Here is a 22,763-nt window from a genome sequence, read left to right as displayed (position 1 = left end):
ACTACTGTGTCATGAACATCTGACAGCTGAAGACCAAGCCCTCCACCTGATCACGCCACAGATTTCATTGCTAATGTACACAGTACATGTAATCTTTACTATCGCTTGGATGCTTAGATAGTGTGCAGACAGATTACGACAACCACCGAATTTTAACCAGTGAATGCTACCTAACTCGGCTAACAGCTGGTTAGCTAGCTATCAACTTTAAGCTCTTCAACTGGCGAATTTAATTACACTTTGTACAACTACGCGTCTACTAGTATACATATACGTCAGTGTATTCTTATAAACGACACTTAACCAAATAAATGCAGCTTTAAATAAGTCAACGTTTTATTAGCATCAACCACTTGACACACATAAGAAGTCCACTGAAATATAATTAGCTAACGTTAGCCAACTAGCTTAACGGTATGTACAGTAGTACAGCCGTACTCAGCCAAGCTATCTAATGCTAGCCTCCTCTGCGAACTAGCCGGTTGGCTGCAACAACCTTATTCTTGGAAACACCGACACATGAAATATGACTGAATTGCCATGACACCAGAAAACGTGAATTACCCGTTCACTGTCTGAATTTTACATCAATGTGTGAAGCACTCAGACTTCGAAGACATCCGCAAAACACCTGAAAAAAGCCGACTCCTGTACACAAGCAGCCCTGACCAATCGAAACCTGCGCTGAATCCAACTGTTGTGATCAAGAGAAAAGGCAGCAGAGCTCACACTCAGAGATATCGATTGAACCACTCAATCGTCAAGATAAGAAGCCATATAAATGGTAGTTTTCAGTGATTTAAAATGTGTATATGTGTTATGGTTTAAAAATAGATACATTGCATTAGACTGTAGCTGTTTATGTACCTGTTATAGTCTAGCATTAGACTTGCCCACTGTCTTTGTTCTTATAGGGCATCTAAACCAGAACTGTACCCCATATGTCAGTTCTCTCCAGAACTAAAAGGGACTTTTGCAGCTCTTGTATATAAAGCCATATAGAGCACAATATTTTTCAGTGAATGGGCTCCCTCAAAATCTGACTCTTTGATTTCTCTCTTAAAGATAGATAGATAGATAGATAGATAGATAGATAGATAGATAGATAGATAGATAGATAGATAGATAGATAGATAGATAGATAGATAGATAGATAGGAATAGTCATATGGCTAAAAGAAGAGCAACAAAACTGAACAAAGAGGTTAACGTGAATATAGAGCTACAACATCCTGAAGTACATGAAGCTTATATCAATCAAAGGTGAAAAAATCGATGCATATATAATGCTTAGAAAGAGCAACAATGAACAACAACATACAATGTCTAAATATCGAATAGATGTATGTACATGAAGTGGGTGGTTATTTACAGGCATACATGCATATACTGGCTATGTACATTATATACAGCAACGATGGATGATATGTACATGGTGTTTTAGTATTACAGGGTAATTGTCACTATATGTCTGATTTAACTGGTCATCAGAGTGATGGCCTGTGGGAAGAAACTGTTTTTGTGTCTGGTTCTTTTGGCATACAGTGTTCTTTAGTCCTTCCAATACGGGAGAAGTAATAGGACGTGCCTATGATGTGATTGGTCTGCAGTTACTTTTACTGCTAAAGCTACTGCTACTACTTTTTCTGGTGCCTGCACCAGAGGACTGGCTGTTCAACCTGCCATCTGTATGTAGACTCATCACCATTCCAGATGAGGATGATGACCGCTGTGTCTTCCACAAACTTCAAGAGTTTCACAGATAGGTCTCTCAAGGTGCAGTCATTGGTGTAGACAGAGAAGAGCAGTGGAGAGAGAATACATCCCTTGGCTGCCCCAATGCTGCTTCTCTGGGTGCTGGATGTGATTTTTCCCACTCTCACATTCTGCCTCCTGTCTGCCATGAAGTTTGTTATTCACTCTTAGGTGTGGGCTGGCACAGTGAAATGGGTGAGTTGAAAGTGGGGGACTTTTGGGATGATGGTGTTGTTGGCCAGAGAGTGGACATTCGCCAGTTAGATAGATAGATGTAGTACTGTAATGTAGCTGTATAGTGTACTATAGTGCATGTTGTAATGCATAGTATAAATCTGATGTCTTTGATTCTTAAATTCCGAATCATTCTACTTACATGGTAAACCTTGTGAAAACTGCATTGACAATACTGTTTCTAACCATGGCAAGCCAAAGCAAATCTGAATTTATTTATGCATATGTAAATCTATCTATCTATCTATCTATCTATCTATCTATCTATCTATCTATCTATCTATCTATCTATCTATCTATCTATCTATCTATCTATCTATCTATCTATCTATCTATCTATCTTAAATTTTATCAGAAACCAAACAGTGCATGCTTCCAAAAGAGCATAAAATATTCATCAATATTGCTGTTGATTTTCTACTTTTCACTGTAGAAAATGAATTTCCCTTAAAATAACTTTCAGGCAACCCTCTCCCTCTCTGGCTTCACGCACATTGTACTTCCTTCGCTTGGACTGTCATATTCAAAATTGAACGCTGACGCCAACATCCCACATTATCTTAATCATAACATCAACAGTTTGTCAATAATGCAAGACATCTGATTGGTGGAGCAGCTGTTAAGTAGAGCCTTTCTATACATATCTATGGTTGGAAAGCTCAGGGTATGGTGTCTGATTGGCTCCCAGCTTCGAAAACACGCCCATGAGCACTTCCGCAGCAGTTGCGCAGAAAGAAGGCGCGCTTGTTGTTAGTGTTTGAAATGGAATCAGCGCTGCGGTCACGATAAGCTTTCTGTTTCGGTTAATGGTCGTTATCAAGGATATATATGTATATATTGTTTTTGCATCATGCAACGTGTACCACTGTTTAATGTTTAATAAAGGTAAGTTTGTACAGATTTCCAGAGCAGCGTGCTTGCTAGTCAACTTACAGTAGTTAGCATCAGTTATCGAATGCTAACGAACGTTTGGACAAGATGAGCAACTTTAATCGAGTTTTTCAGCAAAGTTATCACCTACGCTCGCTCTCTGCTTGGCATGTAGGCGTTGCAAATGGAAAGAAAGTGTTGGTCGGATGTCAAACTGTAGGTGTTAGCTTTATTTTTGTCGCACAAATACAACGGCCGGTCAGCTACTTTTCAATTCGTACGTTAGTATGTGGGCATGCGACGTAACGTCAGTGTGCGAGATTAGGCCCAATCGGACAGACACTCATCAAATCCATCGTCGGTCGACTTTGTTACAAGATGCTGATTGTGCTGGGTTAAATCAAAAGTGTTCAACTACACGTTCTTTTGCTTCCAGGTTATTGATTTCGTCACTCACGCAACGCCTTGTGTTCATTCCGTAATGTTACCGGTGAGGATAATGGAACCCAGAGCGGCTACCAAGCAGACCAAAGCTGCCGCATTAAGGGTCAAAAATAAGATTCTCAGTGAGTCTGTCATTCATTTGAACAAATTTGCAAACCAACTATGTGCCTTATTGTGCGAGTACATTATACTAAGAGCTTTGTTGTTCTCAGACATGTCTTTTGATGGAAGACAAAAATTAACATTGTGATGCTTCTTCATGACCCCACCAGACAGCTCCTCCTTCTTCAAGGTCTCTTTGAAGACCAACAACAAGGCCTTAGCACTTGCTTTGGAGGTGGAGAAGGAGAGGAGCAGGCAGCTGGAGAAGGATGTTGTGTACCTTCACAAACAACTAGAGGCTCTGTGTTTCGAGCTGGCCACCAGGAAATACAAGGACAGGAAACTGGTTGGTCTGCTTAAAATTATTTGGAATTGCTGTAGTAGGGCTGCACGGTGGCGCAGCAGGTAGTGCGCGTGCCTCACAGCAAGAAGGTTGCCGGTTCGATCCCCGGGTCAGGCGGGGCCTTTCTGTGTGAAGTTTGCATGTTCTTCCCGTGCATGCGTGGGTTCTCTCCGGGCACCCCGGCTTCCTCCCACAGACCAAAAACATGCTCATTAGGTTAATTGATGACTCTAAATTGTCCGTAGGTGTGAGTGTGAATGTTTGTTTGTCCTTTCATGTGGCCCTGCAATCGGCTGGCGACCGGTTCAGGGTGTACCCCGCCTCTCGCCCATTGTAGCTGGGATAGGCTCCAGCCCCCCGCAACCCCGAAAGGGATAGGCGGTATAGATAATGGATGGATGGATGGAATTGCTGTAGTTAACATCAAGGCCTGTTTGGCAGATGGCGATTATTTCTGAGCATACTGGGATATAATGCACAGACTATCCCAGGTACGTTGTATTTGATTCGAAGATTGTATTGACTGCATTTCATCTTATTTTTCTGTCACAGCTCCTCATCTTTAAAAATCTCCGTAGCAACACTCTGCAGCACCTGGACATGGCGGCTGACCTGTTCTCTGACAGTGTAAGAATTCCTCTCACTAAGTATTAAGACCTGCTGTTTTGTATGGCAAGTTTGTCACCTATGGTGGACACTATGAATGAAGTTACATTCAAAATCACCACAGATGTCTTTTGCAAGACAGACCTCTTAGAAGAAGTTGTTCCAGAGGGAAAACACACAACAAATATAGCCAAACACACACAAGCACAAGCATACAAACAACCTTATTATAAAAGGTCCAAAATTTGACATCAAATTCATCCAATGGGAAGAGACTTTGAAGTCCATTATAATCGATTCCATTTATTTGGTGCAAAATGCAGGAACGCAGACTTCCTATGTACTATGTACTAATGGGGTATGAAATGTCAGGGATCTGGTCTGTTGCTTTAGATATCAGTGAAGTGGTGATACTGAACCAGCTTCACCAGGAGACCTGTGTAAACAGAAATGCTGTGTAAAAAGTGTGTAGTTCTCGGCTTGTTGCTAGTGAGGACCAGCTTGTTTTTTCAGTAGTTCACAGTAATGAGGAGAAGTGGGCGATGCCCACAATCTTCTGTCACGTTATAGTAATTGTGATGTAAATTCAATGAAGAAATGGTTTAAAGTAACCATACCGTACCATACTTCATCACTTTATTTTCTGCTTTCATTTGGAACTTCCATAAAACTAACTTTCTTTAAAGATGGAAGTTTTAAGGCTCCAAATGAGAACAGAGATACAACAGAGGTGCATTTTCTCTCTTTGATTTATGTGAGGTGTGGCGCCTGAGTACAGTGTGCAGGAAAAGGAGGACTTATCCATAATGATTTTTGTGTTGATATCAGTACTACATATATTTGGACATGTCTGCAGTATACAGGCAAGCAGCAAAGAGTATCAAGCAGCTACAATCTGTGATGTCATCAGCACACCCTTACTCGCTGTGTAGCAGAGAAGCAGTGCATACTCTGCGAATGACAATGTGTAAATACGGCTGAAGGGATAAAATCTACACGCGTTTCACCATCACATGGCATATACTGTCATACTGCTCAACCCTGGAAATGAGTGGGGTATATATATGTTAAAATAGAACAGGACATCATGGTGAACCGTATTATGTTGTTTTAAAGTAGACTGAGCAGCACAACAGGATCTTCACAGTCAAGCACAGACATTCCAGTGGATTTCACAATGGTTTGCTCTATTCTGATATAAGAAACCAATTTTTATCTTTACCTTCTGTGTTCCATCCTGGGTTTAACATTCAGACTGCTGTCTAATCAAATTCACACCTATTTAAAAGACTGAACTGTGGCAGTAGAAAGTGCTCAGTGAATTCAAATTATACCAGACAAATGTGATTGCAGCTGTTTTTATTACACACAGGGACTTTTAAATGTGCCCGAGGAAGACAAGACCTTATCTGATGACATCAGTGTTGTTGTGGAACGGTGAGCAAATATCGTATTCATGTTGATCTCTGCTTTAAAGAAATGACTGTTTTTTTTGGTTTAGGCAGTTGTGATTGACGTCTGCTGTTTCGATCTCTCTATTGCTTTTCTATATCCCCTCCCTAACTCCATTATTAGCCCTACAGATCAGGTACCTCCTCAGCCAGAAATGTCAGGGGCTTTGTTGTGTCCCCTCCAAAAAATAACAGTGGCCTTGCCTGAAAAAAACATCTGTGCAGATTTCTTCAATATCCAGAACAGACCCAAAAGCTCCACTTATACTTGCAATGGTAAGGAGCTTTAGAATTTTTTGTGTTCATCATCAGTTGCTGTTAACTGCCTGAAATACTGATGTGGAGTTCCCTCGAAATAGTACTTTGTTTATTATCACAACTTGTGTCTCACAGATAACAACCCAGATGCTGAGGAAAGGCATTCAAGTCAGTGCTTCCAGTCTCCCCAGACTGGAACATCCCATCCGTCCAGCAGCCTAAGAAATGAAGTAGAGAGGCTGTCAATGATGTTGTCTCAATCTGGGTTTGATATGAAGTCAGTCCTCTGTCCTCAGAACAGTCAAACCACCTCAGTTGTAAGCAAATGTGAAAAATCCAAGACATCTTTTTCTGATGATGCTCCTCTTCCACATAACTCAGTCATGGAAACTGAACCAGAATATGGTAACAAACAAGAGAAGACTGTACTTCTGAATACAACAATGGAGATGACTCTGAGTCATGCTTCTGAAATAGTCACTGTGGAAGCCAAAGCCAAAACAACAGGCAGCTCTGGCAAGCTGAAAAGGAAGAAGACGAAGAAGGAACACGCCTTTGGGTCAAGTAAGGCTGAAAATCCACCCGTGAAGAGCTCTGCAAATTCTAGGTGGAGTGAGGTTCAGAATTCCCCTGCTGTTACTTTGTTACAGACAGATGACCATGCATTAGAGAATATTGGAGACTCAAATATTGTTGAGCTTCCATCAACCAAAACACACTGTTTGACTGTCATTCCCTCTCGCATTCCCACATTGAACAAATGTGAAGCTGGCAACCATCAGAAAAGAACGAAGGACAAAATGAAATCCCATGACCAAACCAAATTAGAAACAGAGTGCTGTGACACTATCTCACCTGACCTGGAAGATTATCTCGTGGATTCTGAAATGAAGCTCTCAAAAGCCGGTGAAAGTGTAAAATTACTACAAGAGAAAGATACTGCAGCAGAAGCTAGGTCCAAAATCACTTGCAGGAGGTCCAGGACTAAAGGAAGGAGGGTGTCCTCCTTTACCAGGAAAACCTTTGTCACTTTGCCTTTACCAGTGCATGAAAGTGAGACCAGTCAGTCCAAATTGGAACAGGTCTGCAATGAAGTAGAAGATGAACATGTGGGCAGTAAACTGCAGAGCGAAATCAAGGCTTTGAATTATTCAGGGGGAAGTCACAAATCAAGATGCAGAGGGACATTTGTTATCTCAGTGGACAGTGATAGCACTTCTTCAAATGGCGCATCAGCAGAAGTGTGTGCTGCAGAGCAGGACTTCTTGCCCTCTGCAGCATCGTCTAACTGTGACGCAGAGGAGCTGTCAAGAGTAACGGATGCAAGTGTTGTTCAGCAACATTCAGAATCAAATCCACACAGGCACAGTGGTGCGCCCTTTGTTGGGGAAACACAAAGCTCCGGTAAGCGTTCTTGGTTGGCCACTCAGGATTCAGGAAGCCCTCACGATAATTTCAGTAGCAATGATAACCATGGAGTGCTGGACCAAGACCTAGACCAAGGCTGCATGTCTGGAACAGAGTTTCAGAAAGCTAAAAAAGCCAGGAGAGGGGCAATGAGTCGATCCAGTAAGAAGAAAGCAGTGCAGAGGGTGGAGTGTGTTTATCATTTAAGTGACATGGAAAAGAAGGAACAAAGTAACTGTCGAAACACAGGATTTATATCTGAGGATGAAGCACATTATCTTGGGGACAGCATTGGTCATCCAGAAAGAAATAAAGAGCAAGATGATTTACAAGGGTCTGACTCACACTCTGTCATCAGTGAAAAGGATGACATCTTTGGACATTCATGTGATTCAAAATCCAACAAGTCAAAGTCCAGGATGGAGGGGAATCCAAAGCAGCGCAGAAAGACATCCAAGCTGCATACGCCTGTAGAAACCAGGAATCCAAGGGAGACCTTTGTTGTCTATAGGCGCAAAACTCAAGAAAGTGTTTCACTGAACAACACATGGAAATCTGATGTGCCACATTCCTACAGCCACATGATGGACGCTAGTGGTGAGGCAGTTCATCAGAATCTGGGAGACCTGCTGACAGATGAGATGCCACCATGGCTGACCATAGACGTCAGCACTGCTGACACGGAGGTGGGCTCATTACTCGCTACTCCCAGGAGGGAGACGTCATGTAGAGCGGCAGTCATCGAGGAGTCAGCTGCTGCCACAACTAAAGCCTCTCCAGGTGTGCTATCTATTCTAATGTTTGTTTGTTTTTCTTTTAAATAACATGTCTACCATGACTTTTTGCTTGAGTGTTGTTGCATGTCTAACTGGGAAGGTATCTTGAGTGCAAGAGCTGTTATTTATGTTAAGCTAGATGGCATCACCACAATCCATTGATGGTTATAAAGACACGGTCAGTGCAGAGTTCAGGTTTTGGTTTTTAAAGGCTGACCTCTAGATGTGGGTTATGTGAAACAGGAGATATAACTGAGTTTCAGTGCCAAAAATATACCTTTCTTGATGTCTTACTCTTTCCCCTACAAAACCATTTTCTTCATCTGTCAAATGCTGCCAAAAGTTAAATGTTGTGTAAAGACAAGCAGGCCAGGAGGCAACTTTATCAAAAATAAAACTTACTAAATTTTAAATTGAATCAGGAGCTATCTGATCAGAGAATAAGGAAACAAGATTACAATGTCTGACCAGGCATTGAGTGCTCCAGGGTTCCAGACTGCCACCATTTAGCTGCATTTTGTGACCATTTTTGGAGATAGTGCCTAAATTTTAGACCTTTGAGAATCACTGCGACTTGCAAATATGCCCCCATGTTTCACCCTGATGTTACTTGGACTCAGGTGGACACTGAACTGACTGCACAAAGACTTTAATGATGGACTAATGCATATGATAATAAACAGAGTCTATTTTTTGCCAAAACATTTATCAGTAATATAATTAAGTTGGGGAAAATGAGCGCTGCATTGCACACTGATTCAAGTGGTGCTTCTAAACTTTGTGCTGTTGCTCTGAAAAGTTTCAGTTGGGAGCACCAGTGCTGTTAGTGGAAGAAGTTCATCCAGAACTCTGAATATGCAGCCTTTAGAAGGTCTAGCCCACAGATTGTTCTGGTTGTATTTACTCAGGTTTTTTGATATTTATCTGTGAAGTTTTTGCCTTCAGCCCAACACAAAAGAGGTGAAAGGAATTTATTTGAACAGTTTTATTTAACAAAGGGCTGACAGCATGTAACTTAAACACTGATTCTTGAAAGAGATGTGGCAAGTGATTTTAGTCAGTGTAATTTTTTTCACTGCTTTGAGAAATGAAATTACATTTACCCCCACTGCATTGTTATGAAATCTGAGAGATACGTGTATACCAGTATTCAGAATCCAAGCAAGACTATTTGCATGGCTGGAAACCCATAAGTAAGGAAGTGCCTTTGCCTTATGACGAGTGAGGACAGGATTAAATCTGTTAAAGAGGCCTAAATATGTTACAAAATGTTTAAAAGGCAACCTGATTTATTGTGTGTTACAGCAGGAGGAGTCTTAACATTACTGACCAACACCATTGCAACCCCAGACAGAGAAAACGGAGGGAGAACCAGGAGACGACAGGGTGTGGTCAGTTATAAGGAGCCGGCCCTCAACAGGTGAGGACATCTTGTCTATGAGCCTGATGTCAGAACTGATTGTACCAGAAAACAGCACTGAGTAATTAATGGCATTTATTTTTTCTAACAGCAAAATAAGACGTGGAGATAAATTCACCGATAGCACATTTCTGAGCTCTCCGCTGTTTAAGGATGGCAAGAAGAAGAGGCAGAAGAAGACTGTCACCAACCCACAGTTGGAAGGATCCATTTTGGTGGACTGATTTTTATTTTCTTTCTTTTTTTATTTACCTGGTTTGTTTTAAGTTGTTGGTTTTCATTAAACAGCTTTTTGTTGTTTCTTCTTATTAGTCAAACATGTTTGTGGACGACCACATTTTGTAGGTGTGTGTGTGTAGCCCTATTTGCATGGCGATATGGCAATGGCGATATCTTAATCCCGTTATAATCTGTAAAAATTCCACCACACATTACCTGCACTATTTCACCAAACACTGAGGTCATGGGATAACAATATTCTCACACAAATTGGCATCTCTCTGGTTTGTGCTTTTATTTTTTAACATCAGCTTTCTGTTGTCAAACAACCAAACAAGTATTGCATTTGATCGCGGCTCATGCAACGCGTTGAATTGTTGAACAGCTGTGCTGTGAGACCTGCGATACTAATGTTTAAAATGAGTGATGACAGACAACAAAAGGTCGACATAATCAAGTACAGTCACAAAGCATCTGTCACTTGATCTATTTATTTTTGATGTATTTACACTTGTATCACATGCAGAAAGTGAGTGAAACACCTAACCTAACACAGATTTGGGGAGAGGGGGTCGTTGCTAAATCAAAAGAGGCCCCCTGCTAATATCGTTCAGATGGGGCTATTGAAGCCAGTCTGTATGTTCTGATAATTGATGTCCCACTTCCTTCCCAGTGGTGTGTGGTTGGTAATAGTTTTAGAGATTGACAGGAGGTTGGTCATAAATTATTCAATCCAGGCTGTTCACCTGAGAAGTCTGTTTTGCATCACTGTGAAAGGCTTGTGTTCCCCAGAGAGCTGTTGGCAGATTCAGTGTATTATGACTGCAGCCAGCCAGGTTTTTTCTCTCATAGACTGAGGGTCTGTAAGCTGTTTTTGCTCTTCAACACTTAAGTCAGACAGAATTGCGTGGTGAGTACAGATGTTTGCATTTGGAATTTGTTTTTTTTATCTGCCCATTAAAATGTTATTGCACAGGAGAGCTGGATTCAGGTTTGAATTTGTTGCATTTGTTAATGACAGAATGTACTTTTAAGGTGGACTAGAATTACTGGACAGCTGTCTCATTTCATTTGTTGGTAGCTCTCTATGTGAGCCCAACAAGGTGTAAGGTTCATGTCCTGACTGTGCTGCTCTGCATCCTCAACAGTGAATTAACCCCTAATAGCCCCCCACTGTCACTGTATCAGTGGATCATCGCTGGATTTCCACTTCACTGAGTTTTTTTTGGATGTCTTACTGTATTTGCAGGAATCCTTCCTGAAAGGATTTTATTCAGAAAATGGAGACAAGGCAGCTGAAGAGAGATGTTGAGGCCCTGATGTGAGTGGATGTTCAAAGCCCAGAGCTTGTTGAAAAGCACAATATAAAGCAGATTTCAAATGGCAACTGATTCATTTTTCTAATCTGAACAGTGGTGATTACATTGGGCAGAAACTCAGAGAAAGGTCTTTTGATCCAAAGGGGAACAGGACCTCCACAGTGCTTGATGACCTGGTAAAATCACTGAGTTAATGAAGCAGAGCTGGTCATTGGGATTCCATGTTATCAGTTTATAGAAGACACAAAATTAACCAACAGTGTTTAAAAAGAAAATACTTTGAAGAATGGATCAACTAATACACTGCCTGGCCAAAAAAAAAAGTGGTCACCTGGATTTGATTGGATAATTACTGCATAGACGATTATCTTTCAGCTGGCAACAAGTTATTTTACCCCAACTGATGCAATGAGTAGCTTCTCATTTCTGAAACAACCATGTCGAAAGACACATACCACGGTCGTGGAAAAGATGTTAGTCTGTTTGAGAAGGGTCAAATCATTGGCATGCATCAAGCAGAGAAAACATTTAAGGAGATTGCAGAAACTACTAAAATGGGGTTAAGAACTGTCCAAAGCATTATTCCAAACTGGAAGGATAGTGGGGAATCATCGTCTTAGAGGAAGACGTGGTCGGAAAAAAATCCTGATTGATTGTGATTGGCGATCATTTCAACGTTTGGTGACATCAAATTGTAGAAAAACAACAGTCGAACTCAGAGCTATGTTTAATAGTGAAAGTAAGAGCATTTCCACGTGAACAATGCGGAAGGAACCAAGGGATTAGGATTGAACAGCTGTGTAGCCTTAAGAAAACCACTGATCAGTGGCACTAATCGGAATAAAAGGCTTCAATTTGCTAGAGAGCATAAAGATTGGACTCTGGAGCAATGGAAGGAGGTCATGTGGTCTGATGAGTCCAGATTTACCCGCTTCCAGAGTGATGGGCGCATCAGGGTAAGAAAGGCAGATGAAGTGATGCACCCATCATTCCTTGTGACTACTGTACAAGCCTGTGGGGGCAGTGCTATGATCTGGGGTTGCTGCAGTAGGTTAGGTCTAAGTTCAGCAACATTATGTGCCCAAAGACTGAGGTCAGCTGGCAACCTGAATATACTGAATGACCAGGTTATTCATCCATCCATGCAATTTTTTTCTTCCCTGATGGCACGGGCATCCAAGATGACAATGCCAGGATTCATTGGGCTCAAATTGTGAAAGAGTGGTTCAGGGAGCATGACACATCATTTTCACACATGGACTGGCCACCACAGAGTCCAGACCTTAACCCCATTGAGAATCTTTGGAATGTGCTGGAGAAGGCTTTGTGCAGTGGTCTGACTCTCCCATCATCAATACAAGATCTTGGTGAAAAATTAATGCAACACTGGATGGAAGTAAATCTTGTGACATTGCAGAAGTTTATCGAAACAATGCCACGGCGAATGCATGCCATAATCAAAGCTAAAGGCGGTGCAATGGAATATTAGAGTGTGTGACCTTTTTGGATAGCAACTTTTTTAAATTTTTTTTTGGCCAGGCAGTTAAGTTGCAACAAGTACTTTAGTGTGGTATTGTCGTATACAGTATTTTATTTGTGTGCATGCTACAGGCTCACTATGACCTTGCCATAAGCGTTGCCCTTTGGTGGATGGACAAAGAAGAGGGACGAGATTTGCTTGACAGAGACATCATGTAAGCTCCTTTACACTGAAGTTATACTAAAGACTGAAGCTTTAGCTAAAGTCACTATTATTTTGGAACTTCATCAGTTTTTCTTAGAAACACTGACCTGCTGGTTGGTGCAGACAGGTTCCAATCAAGTCAGGCTGGGGGTAGTCTTATCCAGATCTATCTCCACAGCTCTGTGTCAGTGCTGGAGAAATGTCTGGCTGCACCCATTCTCCTTCTGGTATAGGTGAAAAAACTCCATGCTGGCTTGTTTGTATGGCATTAAACCAATCACAATTCCCTTGGGCAGTAGATTAGACAAACAGGAACAAGTCCAAGATACAGTGAGAAAATTGACACTGAATTTTAAAGCCCATCTCAGTGTGTGATGAAAATATGTGGGCATGGTCCACTTGTAGTTATCCACACTCCCCCCACTGGGTCCCACTTAATTTGGGTTTCTGCTAAGTGCCTCTAAAAATCCTGTTAGTTAGTGCAAATTGTGCACTTCAACTTATAAGTGCTGTCACTGTTCTGGCTGCCTGACAACACTATAAAGGAACATTTGTTTTGGTCACCAACATTTTCAGGTAGTTATTGCTGTCTATGAATGTGTGTGAAAAGGTAAGAAAATACAACACAAACACATTTAGCATAAGTGAGCAGCTGAGGTTTAGCAAGAATGAGATATATCATAGTCCTTTGTTCAGTCCAGAGATAATAATAAAAGCCATTCTGGTTTACAGCTACGTCTATACTTTCTTTTTATGAGTGGCTCTGTGAAGGCAGGAAAATGAATGGGTGGTTACAGGGTGGGATGCCCAAATCTGAAGAAAGCTAAAGGCTGGCCCTGACAGGGACCATGTGTTAGCTCTCATAGATGAAATGAGATTCTAGGCTCCAAATTTCGAATTCACATTTTCAGCTGTATATTGACTTGTTTTAAATGAAACTTCTTTCCACTTTTCTCTCTACCACAGTGGAGCAACAAGCAGCTCAGGAAGTGCTCAGTACCCGAATCGCTTAGAACGGGAGGCTATGATCCTGTCGTCCTTTGCAGGGATAATAATGGTGAGTGTCACTTATACATGAAGGCAGCTTTTATACAAGCTTGACATTCCAGTAAGGTTAAACATGGGTATCAGCTTAGAGGGGGTATCCGTTTTGAGCAGTGAAAGAGGACATGAACAGGCATATTAAATAGGGTACCTCACAATCCCAGCTCAAACAGAAAGGTGCAAGGTGAATGTGAACATGTGCATCACAAAACCTGGTCCCATTACAGAGCTGTGATTTGCTCTCCCGCTTCACAAAAAAACTCAGCATCACTCCTGAGGTTAACTTCACACTGGTGGCATAATACTGTATGTTTACTGTAATGGTCAATCAGTGTCGTGACCTGGCTGAAGTGGCCACTAGGAAAAGGAGACACACTGTGTGCAACAGTTCACCAAGTATATTTTTATTAAGTCAACCTAAATCAGATCAAACCAAATTAAAAGAACAAATTAAGTAACCAGCACATGCTTTTTTTTTGTTTTTGATTTGCTAGCTGCTAACCTTTACACAATTTTCCTGCTTCAGAACAGCCTCCCAGTGGAGGAGATCTTGGCTTTGTACAGGTGTAAACCAGCTGCCTCATACCCCAACCAGCAATCCAAGGTAAAGTGTCCTGGCTAATACTTCACACTCCTGTTTAGAAGACACAAAGTCCAAATATATTGCACATATTCGTGGAGGTTGCTGCCACTGGTTTTGTATCTTCCTTGTTATGTACTTAATAATTGTAATGCAATATAGAAAAGTTAAATTTTAAAAATGTTTACTTTTTAAACCCTAGGGCACAATCGTCTATCCCTTCACTCTGTCCTACCATCCGTTTGCCATGCTCAGCTCATACAAGGCTGTGCACCACTCCAAGAAGCACAGTAAGTGTGTATGAATATTAAACACAGTTATCTGGTATTATTTAACACAGTGGTTCCCAGACTTTTTTGGCTTGTGGCCCTTAATAGCTAAACAATGCTGACTCATGACCTGTTATACAAGGTGCATGCATCTGCCAAAGAGTGACACAACGATTTGAGGAAAGAAGGAAAGGACAGAAAAAACATTTTCCAGAGCAGAACTGGACTTTTTTTTTTTTTTGAGCTGAAAGTTCATTTTTGACCTTGCAAACAGCAGCTTGACAAAAAAAAAAGTTCTGATAGAGATCACCATGACAACAGAGTAACTGTCTGCTGAGGGAGGCCAGATGATGTGGTTGAAAGCTTTGGAAACAACAAATTAATTGGACTATGTGTTAACTTTTTCTCAAGCTGCTTCCTCTTCTCAGTGATGGAAAATGTATTCAGATCCTTTAGTAAAAGTACCAATAGAATATTATAAAAAGAAGGAGCATTATCAGTAACATCTGCAGGAAACTGGTCCCTGTGAGTGTTGTATTAGTAGAAATGATATTATTAGATTGTTCATACTAATAGCTGGTTCAATTCATCATGCTTTCTATGTAAAATGGTCATTAATGAAGTAACTACCAACTAAAACTGTCTAATAAGTGTAAGTAGAATCAGAAATGTAATGACATGAAGTAACATAAAATGGAAACTCTCAAATAAAAATGCAAGTATCGCTGAATTCTACATAAGTATTTTATTTCTGTCCTAATCTATTTGACATCACTGTCCCCTCAGATTTATCCTTCAAACCAATGATTCAGTAGACATGTCAATTATTTTAAAATCCTTAAAAATCTCTCATAGGTCTAAAGTTGAAAAGGTGGCTGTCTGAGAGGGTGAAAGCTAGTGCCCCACCTGAACGGGTGGCAGTGCAATCTTCATCATTGTCCTCCTCGTCTCACTCCTTCCTGAGTGTAAGTATCCATAGCATCCTAATCTCTGCAATATATTCTCTGTCACTATATTTTAATCCAGAATACTTTAGAGGAAAACGAAATCTGAAAATGATGGGAGAAACTAGAAAAAAGGCTTCTTTCCTTGTTTTTATTTTTAAGCTAATAGTTAAAAAGAAGAGGAAGTTTTCAGAACAAGTTCTTTAAACCATGCATGAAAGGCCTCTGCTGCCACCCTGTGGATCTGAGCAGACATCATCTTTATCTCATGCCTCCTCTCCTCTCTGTCACTCTCAGGACAGCAGTGATTGCCAGGAGAAAAGTTCTGAGCAGTATGAGGGTTCACAAGAGTCTCTGCAGGACTGAAGTCACCCTCCAGCGGCGCCTCCTGCAGTGTGCTCTGTCCTCATGATGATGATGATGATGATGATGAGTGTCTGAGTACTAGCTTCTCACTTCTACTGTCTTTACTTTGGTCTTCACTTTAGACTGTCACACTGACGATCTTCAAACATTTACATTCCATTTTCAGCATTTGGAAGTGAGTGATGTGGACAAACCTTAATTACCAAGTGTGATAATGACATTAAAAGGATGGTGAAACTGGCTGATACTCTGTGGTACAGAGGGACTGTGGTGTAGCTACAGAAACTGAAGCAAGTGACAGAACTAATGTTAGCTTGCTAATATATCTGACTAACTGAAGCATATTTATCTATGTATGCACAGGTAATTAAAATAAATACCTACATGGAAGCCTATAAAAAATATATCTGTTGCACCTCTAAAACTAGCCTGTGTTGCAGTGACTTCCTGTTTAGATAACTGATTGCTCTTCATTTGAGAGCTATAGCAGTTTTCTAGCAAATGGTTCACACATTACTAATGTCTTTACCAGCGAACACGTTTCTGAAGTTTTAAAGGTGTGAACGAGCGAGAAGTTAGAATTTAGGGAGGACTCTACATTCAAACTTTGTCATGGTTTTATGAAGGGCTGGTGCAAGCCCAATCTAGATAATCAGAGACAATGATTCATTTAATGGTATCACTCATAATACAGTTGTTATGAATACATAGATATTCACTTTTCTGTTTTTTTCTGGCTTGTCATTTACCACTGTTTCAAATTCAACAAATAGTTAAAGTCCATGTTGTTTTGTGATGACCTCTGACATTCTGCATTGAAAGAAGCATCCACTTGATGATGGATTAGTGGATAAAATGTCTCTCTGATGTCCATATCAATAAAGAGGGCACAGTGGGTCAGTAATTTGCCTGCTAGGACTTTTGCATTGATGATTCAGGGATTTTTGCTCTATGCCTAGGATCAAGACTTTTGGCAGTGATGCCAGAGCAATAAATCCCTGCTCATTGAAAAAACAGCTAAAGTGGGATCTGCTAACCCTTTGATTGAGGTTTATATAGCGGGCCTCTGGTCCTGCTTTGTGAGACCACCATTTTCTGTAGGTGACTGGCTCCAGCACTCTTTGCAGGATGGGCAGTAAGGTAAGAGAGTGTTACTGTGTTTTCATGGTCTTCATAAACCTGGTAACAAGTATGAGTAAAAGCTGCTATTCCTGCATTGTAGGACATACTCGAGATTAATGTAGCCTTGAAAAAATCAGATCTCTCTGGGAAAGGCAGCAGTGTTAGCAAGTTACTCAAACTGCCTTGTAGTGATTATGAGATGATTAGAGAAAACAACTGTGACCAACTGTCTGACTTCTTTTACTGGCTTTATGATGAGAGAAATCAGCATACAGGAAAAAAATTTAATCAGAATTTTCTAGTTTATACAGCTTTTTTTAAAAAAAAACAAAAAACTTTTTTAAACTTTTTTTTAAAACTTAATTATCAATACACTTAATTAAGCAATTAAGCACAGCATTGCCAAAACTGCTTGTAGAAGGTTTGTACCAATGTAAGATATGTAAGATAAGACATATTTCTGATGAATTTGATGAATTTTTCTCTGCTTCTGCTTTCTCTCCTGGACTCAGATCATATTTTACGAGGACAGAAACTTTCAGGGCCGCTCCTATGAGTGTGACACAGACTGCCCTGACATGCACCCCCACTTCAGCCGCTGCAACTCCATTAAGGTGGAGAGTGGATGCTGGGTGTTGTATGAGAAGCCCAACTACACCGGCTACCAGTATGTCCTGACCAGAGGAGAGTACCCAGACTACCAGCGCTGGATGGGCTACAACGACACCATCCGCTCCTGTCGCACTTTCTCTTATGTGAGTGATCATTTTACTGTATGTATTAAGTGCGTGCTGTTAAAGATAATTAAGATGTCGAGTGAGTGCTCCTTGGTGCAAACCTTGTTTTGTGTGTGCTCTTCAGTCAGTAATATGTTAAAGATATGTGATGATTTTTTTTCCCACTTCAGATATGTTTTATTACCAATGCATGAAAAGAATGTTTTGTGTCTGAGAAGCAACTTCTCTGTAAGCTTCATATGTTTTATTTGTTTTTAAGTGTGTCAGTGTGTGCTTTGCACTGTTTTCTTTTTGTGTGTTAAGAAAAGAAATACTAAATATATTTGATTAAAAAAATCATACTTGGATACAAACACAAACTTCTTAAACATCTTACACTGGCTGAACTCAAGTGAAGATAAGTGAGTTGTTTTTCATTTACTGAAGAATATATGATTTATGGTTAAGTGCTGATGAAACCTGGAATTCTAAATTTAAATGTTCACCTTTTAAAAGAATGGAGGATGATCATGAGGAGATTCTGGACAAAATATAGACATTCTAAGAATCACCACAGACACACATGGACAGCTGCAGTGGAGAAGCTCCGTGCACTAATGCAGCTCCTGTTCTAATTTTGTATTTTACTTCACTGTGTATCTCCAGACCAGCGAGGGCCCCTACCGCATACGCATCTATGAGCGTCCCAATTTCCAGGGCCAGATGATGGAGTTCAGTGACGACTGTGAGTCAGTGCAGGATCATTTCCGCAGCCGTGACATCTACTCCTGCAACGTCATAGAGGGCTACTGGACCCTCTATGAGCACTCCAACTATCGCGGTCGGCAGTACTTCATGAGGCCTGGAGAGTACCGCAAATTCAGTGACTGGGGGGCCACCTGTGCTACCACTGGGTCCTTCCGCAGAATCACCGATTTTTAATCAGGAATCTCACTGGATTCTATTGATTTTATTTACATTTCAGTTTCATTAAAAACGCACTTCTTCCTATATTCTCTATCCTTTAAAAGACATGTATTTGTTGAATCAGGTAGTGTTAATATATAATGTGTCTTATGGTTCAATAAGGAGTGGGATGTTTCATTTGGCTATGATAAAATGATTGACCCAGTATTTCAATATGATATTGTTTTAAAGAACTAAATAAATGAATTTATTCTAAACTATTTTCTCTGTGCTTCTGAATTTGGTATTGGCTGATTTAATGAATTGGCTGATAAAAATGTTGCCTACTTTGGGCCACAAAAGAAAAAAAATAAAACATTTGTGGCCATATCAGTATTAATATTATTAATATAGTATTATAAAGTAGTAGTAGTGATTTAACTGTTATTTTGTTTAGTGGTTTTCTCATGTTTCCCACACTTTCTAATCCTTCCACTGTATGAGGTCTGGATTTCTGTGTGACCCTAACATTCATAGAAGCCACACATACTTTCAGTAACAGAATCTGGAATCCCAGATATTTATTTTATTTCTTGTTAATAAGACTCACGTTCTGGGACATTCAAAGTTTTTAGACCCCCCCCCCCCCCAGAATTTAGCTCTTTCATTTGCTTTCCTGCAGAACGACTGACAGAAAACATCAACAGTGATAATGAGTTTTTATGCACACCATTCATCTGTTACTAGGTATATAGAACATATTTAGAAAACACTGCTTGTGGTTATTTATTCATATGCCCATCTGCCCATGTTTACAGTGTCTTATATAGTGTAGAAATGCACTGAATCCATCCCATTTGAAACAAACAGAAGATATGTAAAAGAGCTCAGCATTGACTGTTCCAGCGCCTGTCCATTCTGTGGCTCTTGCTAGAAGCCGTACAGTGGCAGTTAACTCTTCACAGAGGACATGACAAACAGGAGTGGGAAGACTCCTGTAGAGTTTCTGCTGACACCAGACCTCATTTGAATAACAACACACATGGCAGCACCTGTACTCCCAGGGGGTAATGTATATAAAGATGGGCTTTACCTTTGGTGGTTAAAAGCAGGAAGCGGTTTGATCAACAGCAGCAGCCATTATGGGAAAGGTTTGTGTCCAGTTTTACAAAACAAATGTCCAACAAGTGCATCCTAGGCTCTCTCTGAATCACTGTAATTAAACAAGTATCAGTGCTGAATGTGACAAACTGATTTATTCCGCTCCATCAGATTATCTTCTATGAGGACAGAAACTTTGGAGGGCGTCACTATGAGTGCATGAGTGACTGCGCTGACCTGCACTCCATGTTTGATCGCTGCCGCTCCATCCGGGTGGAGAGTGGCATGTTCATGATCTACGACCGTCCTGGCTTCATGGGAAACCAGTATTTCATGAGGAGGGGAGAGTACTCGGACTACATGGGTATGACTGGCCTCAATGACTGTGTCAGGTCCTGCCGCATGATCCCCATGGTAAGGCCTTCTAATAGGATAACAGACTTGTTTTTTTTATGTTTGTCAGCATCATCCAAATTATGTCAGACAAAAATCAGCACGAGTGAACCCCTTAATTAAGAGCTTCCAAACCTTCATATTTGGAAAAAATAAAAAGTTTGAATGTGCACAGAATAAGTAATCTTAAGGGATAAAACATCGGACTTTGATCAGAAATATCTGAAAGTCAAGCTGTAATCATTGTCTCTGCTCCTCATCTGCCCTTGCATTGATAATTAGGGGCTCTCACCACTTGATTTGAGGAATTTTTAAGAAGCCTGTCTCTTCAACTGAACATTAAACAAAAATGCACCTTAAAATTGAATTGAATAATAAAAAAAAGGAATCTAAATTTCATTTAGCCCTTTTACCTCATTGAACTGCATTTCCACAATTCACAGATAATAATCAGAAATGAAGATTTCTTTAACTTTCAGATTTCTGTAACTTTTGTAAGAAAACTCCTAAACCCACCAATAACTTTAGTATTTGTCTTAAGCAAAACACAAATTTTAGTTTGATCCCAGGTATCAAGAGTTGGTTTAGGTCAACTTGTATCCTCAAATTAGTTATTACTTAAAATTAAAAGACTGATGTTTTAGAAAGGAAACTCATTCACTGTCTAGTCAAGATAGATGGGAAGATTGATACCTCTCAGATTTTTACATTCTCTAAGATGTTTCTTATTTCCTTTTTCTATTTTTTTATTGCTGTACCAGGGGAACAACTGTAACTGGCCAAATTTCCCCCACTGCAATCAATAAAGAATTCTGATTCAGTTATCTGAAGCTACTATGAGCAGCTGGGTAGTTTAGCTTAGCATCTGTCAATAGACAGTAGTTAACATGTTCTTCTTCATTTATGTTCAAAAAACAAGGTGTGAAGAGGGGATATATGGCAGACTTTTTCAAGGCTTGTCAGGCAACCAGTGAAGACTCCAAGAAGTTACACATGCCTACAGATGGATTTGTTATTTTATAATTTGTAGTTGTTTGTTTGATTCTGTAGACATGTCTGTTATCAGTCTTCTCAAATGTGGACAAAGCAAATAAGTGTATTTCCCAAAATGTCGAACTATGCCTTTAACAGATCTTAATCAGTATTTGCTTTTAATGAGGAACAACGATCTTTGACATTGAGAAGTAGAATTGTGAATGACGTCTGAAAAGTAGAATGGTTTCCTCCTCTAAGAATATTTGACTTGCGCTGAGATGTGACTCTTTGACCGCCCTGTCCTCTGTAGCACAGCGGTAGCTTCAGGATGAGGCTGTATGAGCATTTTGACATGGGAGGTGAGATGATGGAGCTGACGGACGACTGCCCCAACCTCATGGACCGTTTCCACATCTCCAACTTCAACTCCTGTAATGTGATGGACGGCCACTGGCTAATGTATGAGCAGCCGAACTACAGAGGACGTCACTACTACCTGAAGCCTGGCCAGTACAAGAGCTTCAGTGACTGGAGGGGCAACAATTCCAGGGTCGGCTCCATCAGGCGACTCATGGATCTCTAAAGACAGAAGAAGGGTTCTTGTGAAATGTCTGCTCTATTCCTTGTTTTACATGCTGAATAAAATGGTGTCAGTGCTCAAGTGTATTCAGTTTTGTTCTTGCTCTCTGCATTTGGAGGGCATGTTTTCCCATGAGGATGCGATGGGGTCATGGCCTGACATCCTGACTCTCATCAGAGGCTTGAATAAAATGCTGCAAGCACTGATACGTACCACAGAGACTCAAGCGTTATCTATTGTAGAGCTAAAGGAAAGTCTTTCTGCCTGTCCCTCTCACTCAGTGTACTTTTCATTGATACATATACTTTATGTCTGCAGACTTGTCTTAAGACAATCTCTGGTTCATTTACTATGGTAGCTGTTGTGGTACTTTTGATCATATCTTCATCAGGAGATCTTCATCAGCTGATCAGCACAGTTGTTATGGAATTGTGTTTCTAAGGTTAAGAGTGATTTTTTTTCCATCAGCTTTTAAGACAACAGGAACCAGAAACCCTGAAACTGCTCAGGAAAAAATGAAAATTTAACACCATCTGCTGATGAAATGAAATGCTATCGAAAACTTGAACTAGCTACAAAATGAAGCTTGTTGTGACACTGTTTTGTCTACCTTTATATTTCTTTTAAAATTAGGTAAACAAAAAAGAAATACAGGATTACAGGATTTGAGATTTAAACATTTCAGAATGGTTTCTCACTGCTAAAGCAGTGTGTAGTCACTGTGTATGTGTACTTATTTGGACAAAAATGAACCTCTCCACCAGAGGTCAGTGGTAGATAGATGAAATTATAGATAACACAACTAATATCCTGTTAAAAAATAAGAGACACAAATACTCATTTGTACCTAGCTGTACTATACTGTAAATTAATGTGAAAA

At 40.4% G+C, this 22,763-nt stretch overlaps 5 protein-coding genes across 6 annotated transcripts in view; 4 read left to right on the top strand and 1 right to left on the bottom strand.

Moving 5' to 3' along the window:
• The window catches only part of pikfyve (phosphoinositide kinase, FYVE finger containing), a 29,741-nt gene extending 29,077 nt beyond the window's left edge, over positions 1 to 664 (bottom strand). For both annotated transcript variants that reach the window (XM_070975646.1, XM_070975649.1), the window contains exon 1: positions 565 to 664. The gene's annotated coding sequence lies outside the window, so the exon portion shown is untranslated. The remainder of the gene's footprint in view (positions 1 to 564) is intronic.
• Positions 665 to 2,755: 2,091 nt separating this feature from the next.
• On the top strand, positions 2,756 to 9,933 carry sgo2 (shugoshin 2). Its single transcript, XM_070976651.1, has 9 exons — positions 2,756 to 2,873; positions 3,295 to 3,424; positions 3,575 to 3,750; positions 4,300 to 4,374; positions 5,726 to 5,790; positions 5,929 to 6,080; positions 6,198 to 8,249; positions 9,551 to 9,665; positions 9,757 to 9,933. The coding sequence occupies exons 2-9, from the start codon at positions 3,340 to 3,342 to the stop codon at positions 9,887 to 9,889; spliced, it is 2,853 nt and encodes a 950-aa protein (XP_070832752.1). The 5' UTR covers positions 2,756 to 2,873; positions 3,295 to 3,339; the 3' UTR covers positions 9,890 to 9,933.
• LOC139340724 (uncharacterized protein C2orf80) lies at positions 9,893 to 16,415 on the top strand. The gene is made up of 9 exons (XM_070976652.1): positions 9,893 to 10,010; positions 11,134 to 11,205; positions 11,298 to 11,379; positions 12,815 to 12,897; positions 13,854 to 13,944; positions 14,458 to 14,535; positions 14,714 to 14,801; positions 15,636 to 15,745; positions 16,022 to 16,415. Exons 2-9 carry the CDS (start codon positions 11,165 to 11,167, stop codon positions 16,088 to 16,090), a joined length of 642 nt encoding a protein of 213 aa, XP_070832753.1. The 5' UTR covers positions 9,893 to 10,010; positions 11,134 to 11,164; the 3' UTR covers positions 16,091 to 16,415.
• Positions 16,416 to 17,218: 803 nt separating this feature from the next.
• On the top strand, positions 17,219 to 19,051 carry LOC139340601 (gamma-crystallin M2-like). Its single transcript, XM_070976512.1, has 3 exons — positions 17,219 to 17,230; positions 17,725 to 17,967; positions 18,595 to 19,051. Exons 1-3 carry the CDS (start codon positions 17,219 to 17,221, stop codon positions 18,868 to 18,870), a joined length of 531 nt encoding a protein of 176 aa, XP_070832613.1. The 3' UTR covers positions 18,871 to 19,051.
• Positions 19,052 to 20,100: 1,049 nt separating this feature from the next.
• Positions 20,101 to 21,886, top strand: LOC139340600 (gamma-crystallin S-1-like; the record flags this gene model as incomplete). Its single annotated transcript, XM_070976511.1, has 3 exons — positions 20,101 to 20,349; positions 20,808 to 20,813; positions 21,614 to 21,886. Coding segments are annotated over 3 exons (528 nt in total), but the record flags the coding sequence as incomplete, so codon positions are not given.
• Between the last annotated feature and the right edge of the window lie 877 nt (positions 21,887 to 22,763).

This window comes from Chaetodon trifascialis, chromosome 12, assembly GCF_039877785.1.
Source record: "Chaetodon trifascialis isolate fChaTrf1 chromosome 12, fChaTrf1.hap1, whole genome shotgun sequence".
NCBI classification, from domain to species: Eukaryota; Metazoa; Chordata; class Actinopteri; order Chaetodontiformes; family Chaetodontidae; genus Chaetodon; species Chaetodon trifascialis.
The sequence above is the reverse complement of the archived record's forward strand: the minus strand, read 5'-3'. Positions and strand labels throughout refer to the sequence as shown.

Bases quoted from the DNA above. Each gene is read 5' to 3' on its own strand.
- LOC139340601 (XM_070976512.1), top strand. The intron at 17,968-18,594 runs GTGAGTGATCAT...GTGTATCTCCAG, and splicing joins CCTGTCGCACTTTCTCTTAT to ACCAGCGAGGGCCCCTACCG.
- LOC139340724 (XM_070976652.1), top strand. From the start codon at position 11,165: ATGGAGACAAGGCAGCTGAAGAGAGATGTTGAGGCCCTGAT. The intron at 12,898-13,853 runs GTAAGCTCCTTT...TCTCTACCACAG, and splicing joins TTGCTTGACAGAGACATCAT to TGGAGCAACAAGCAGCTCAG. The intron at 14,802-15,635 runs GTAAGTGTGTAT...AATCTCTCATAG, and splicing joins GCACCACTCCAAGAAGCACA to GTCTAAAGTTGAAAAGGTGG.
- sgo2 (XM_070976651.1), top strand. From the start codon at position 3,340: ATGTTACCGGTGAGGATAATGGAACCCAGAGCGGCTACCAAGCAGACC. The intron at 3,751-4,299 runs GTTGGTCTGCTT...TTTCTGTCACAG, and splicing joins AATACAAGGACAGGAAACTG to CTCCTCATCTTTAAAAATCT. The intron at 6,081-6,197 runs GTAAGGAGCTTT...TGTGTCTCACAG, and splicing joins CTCCACTTATACTTGCAATG to ATAACAACCCAGATGCTGAG.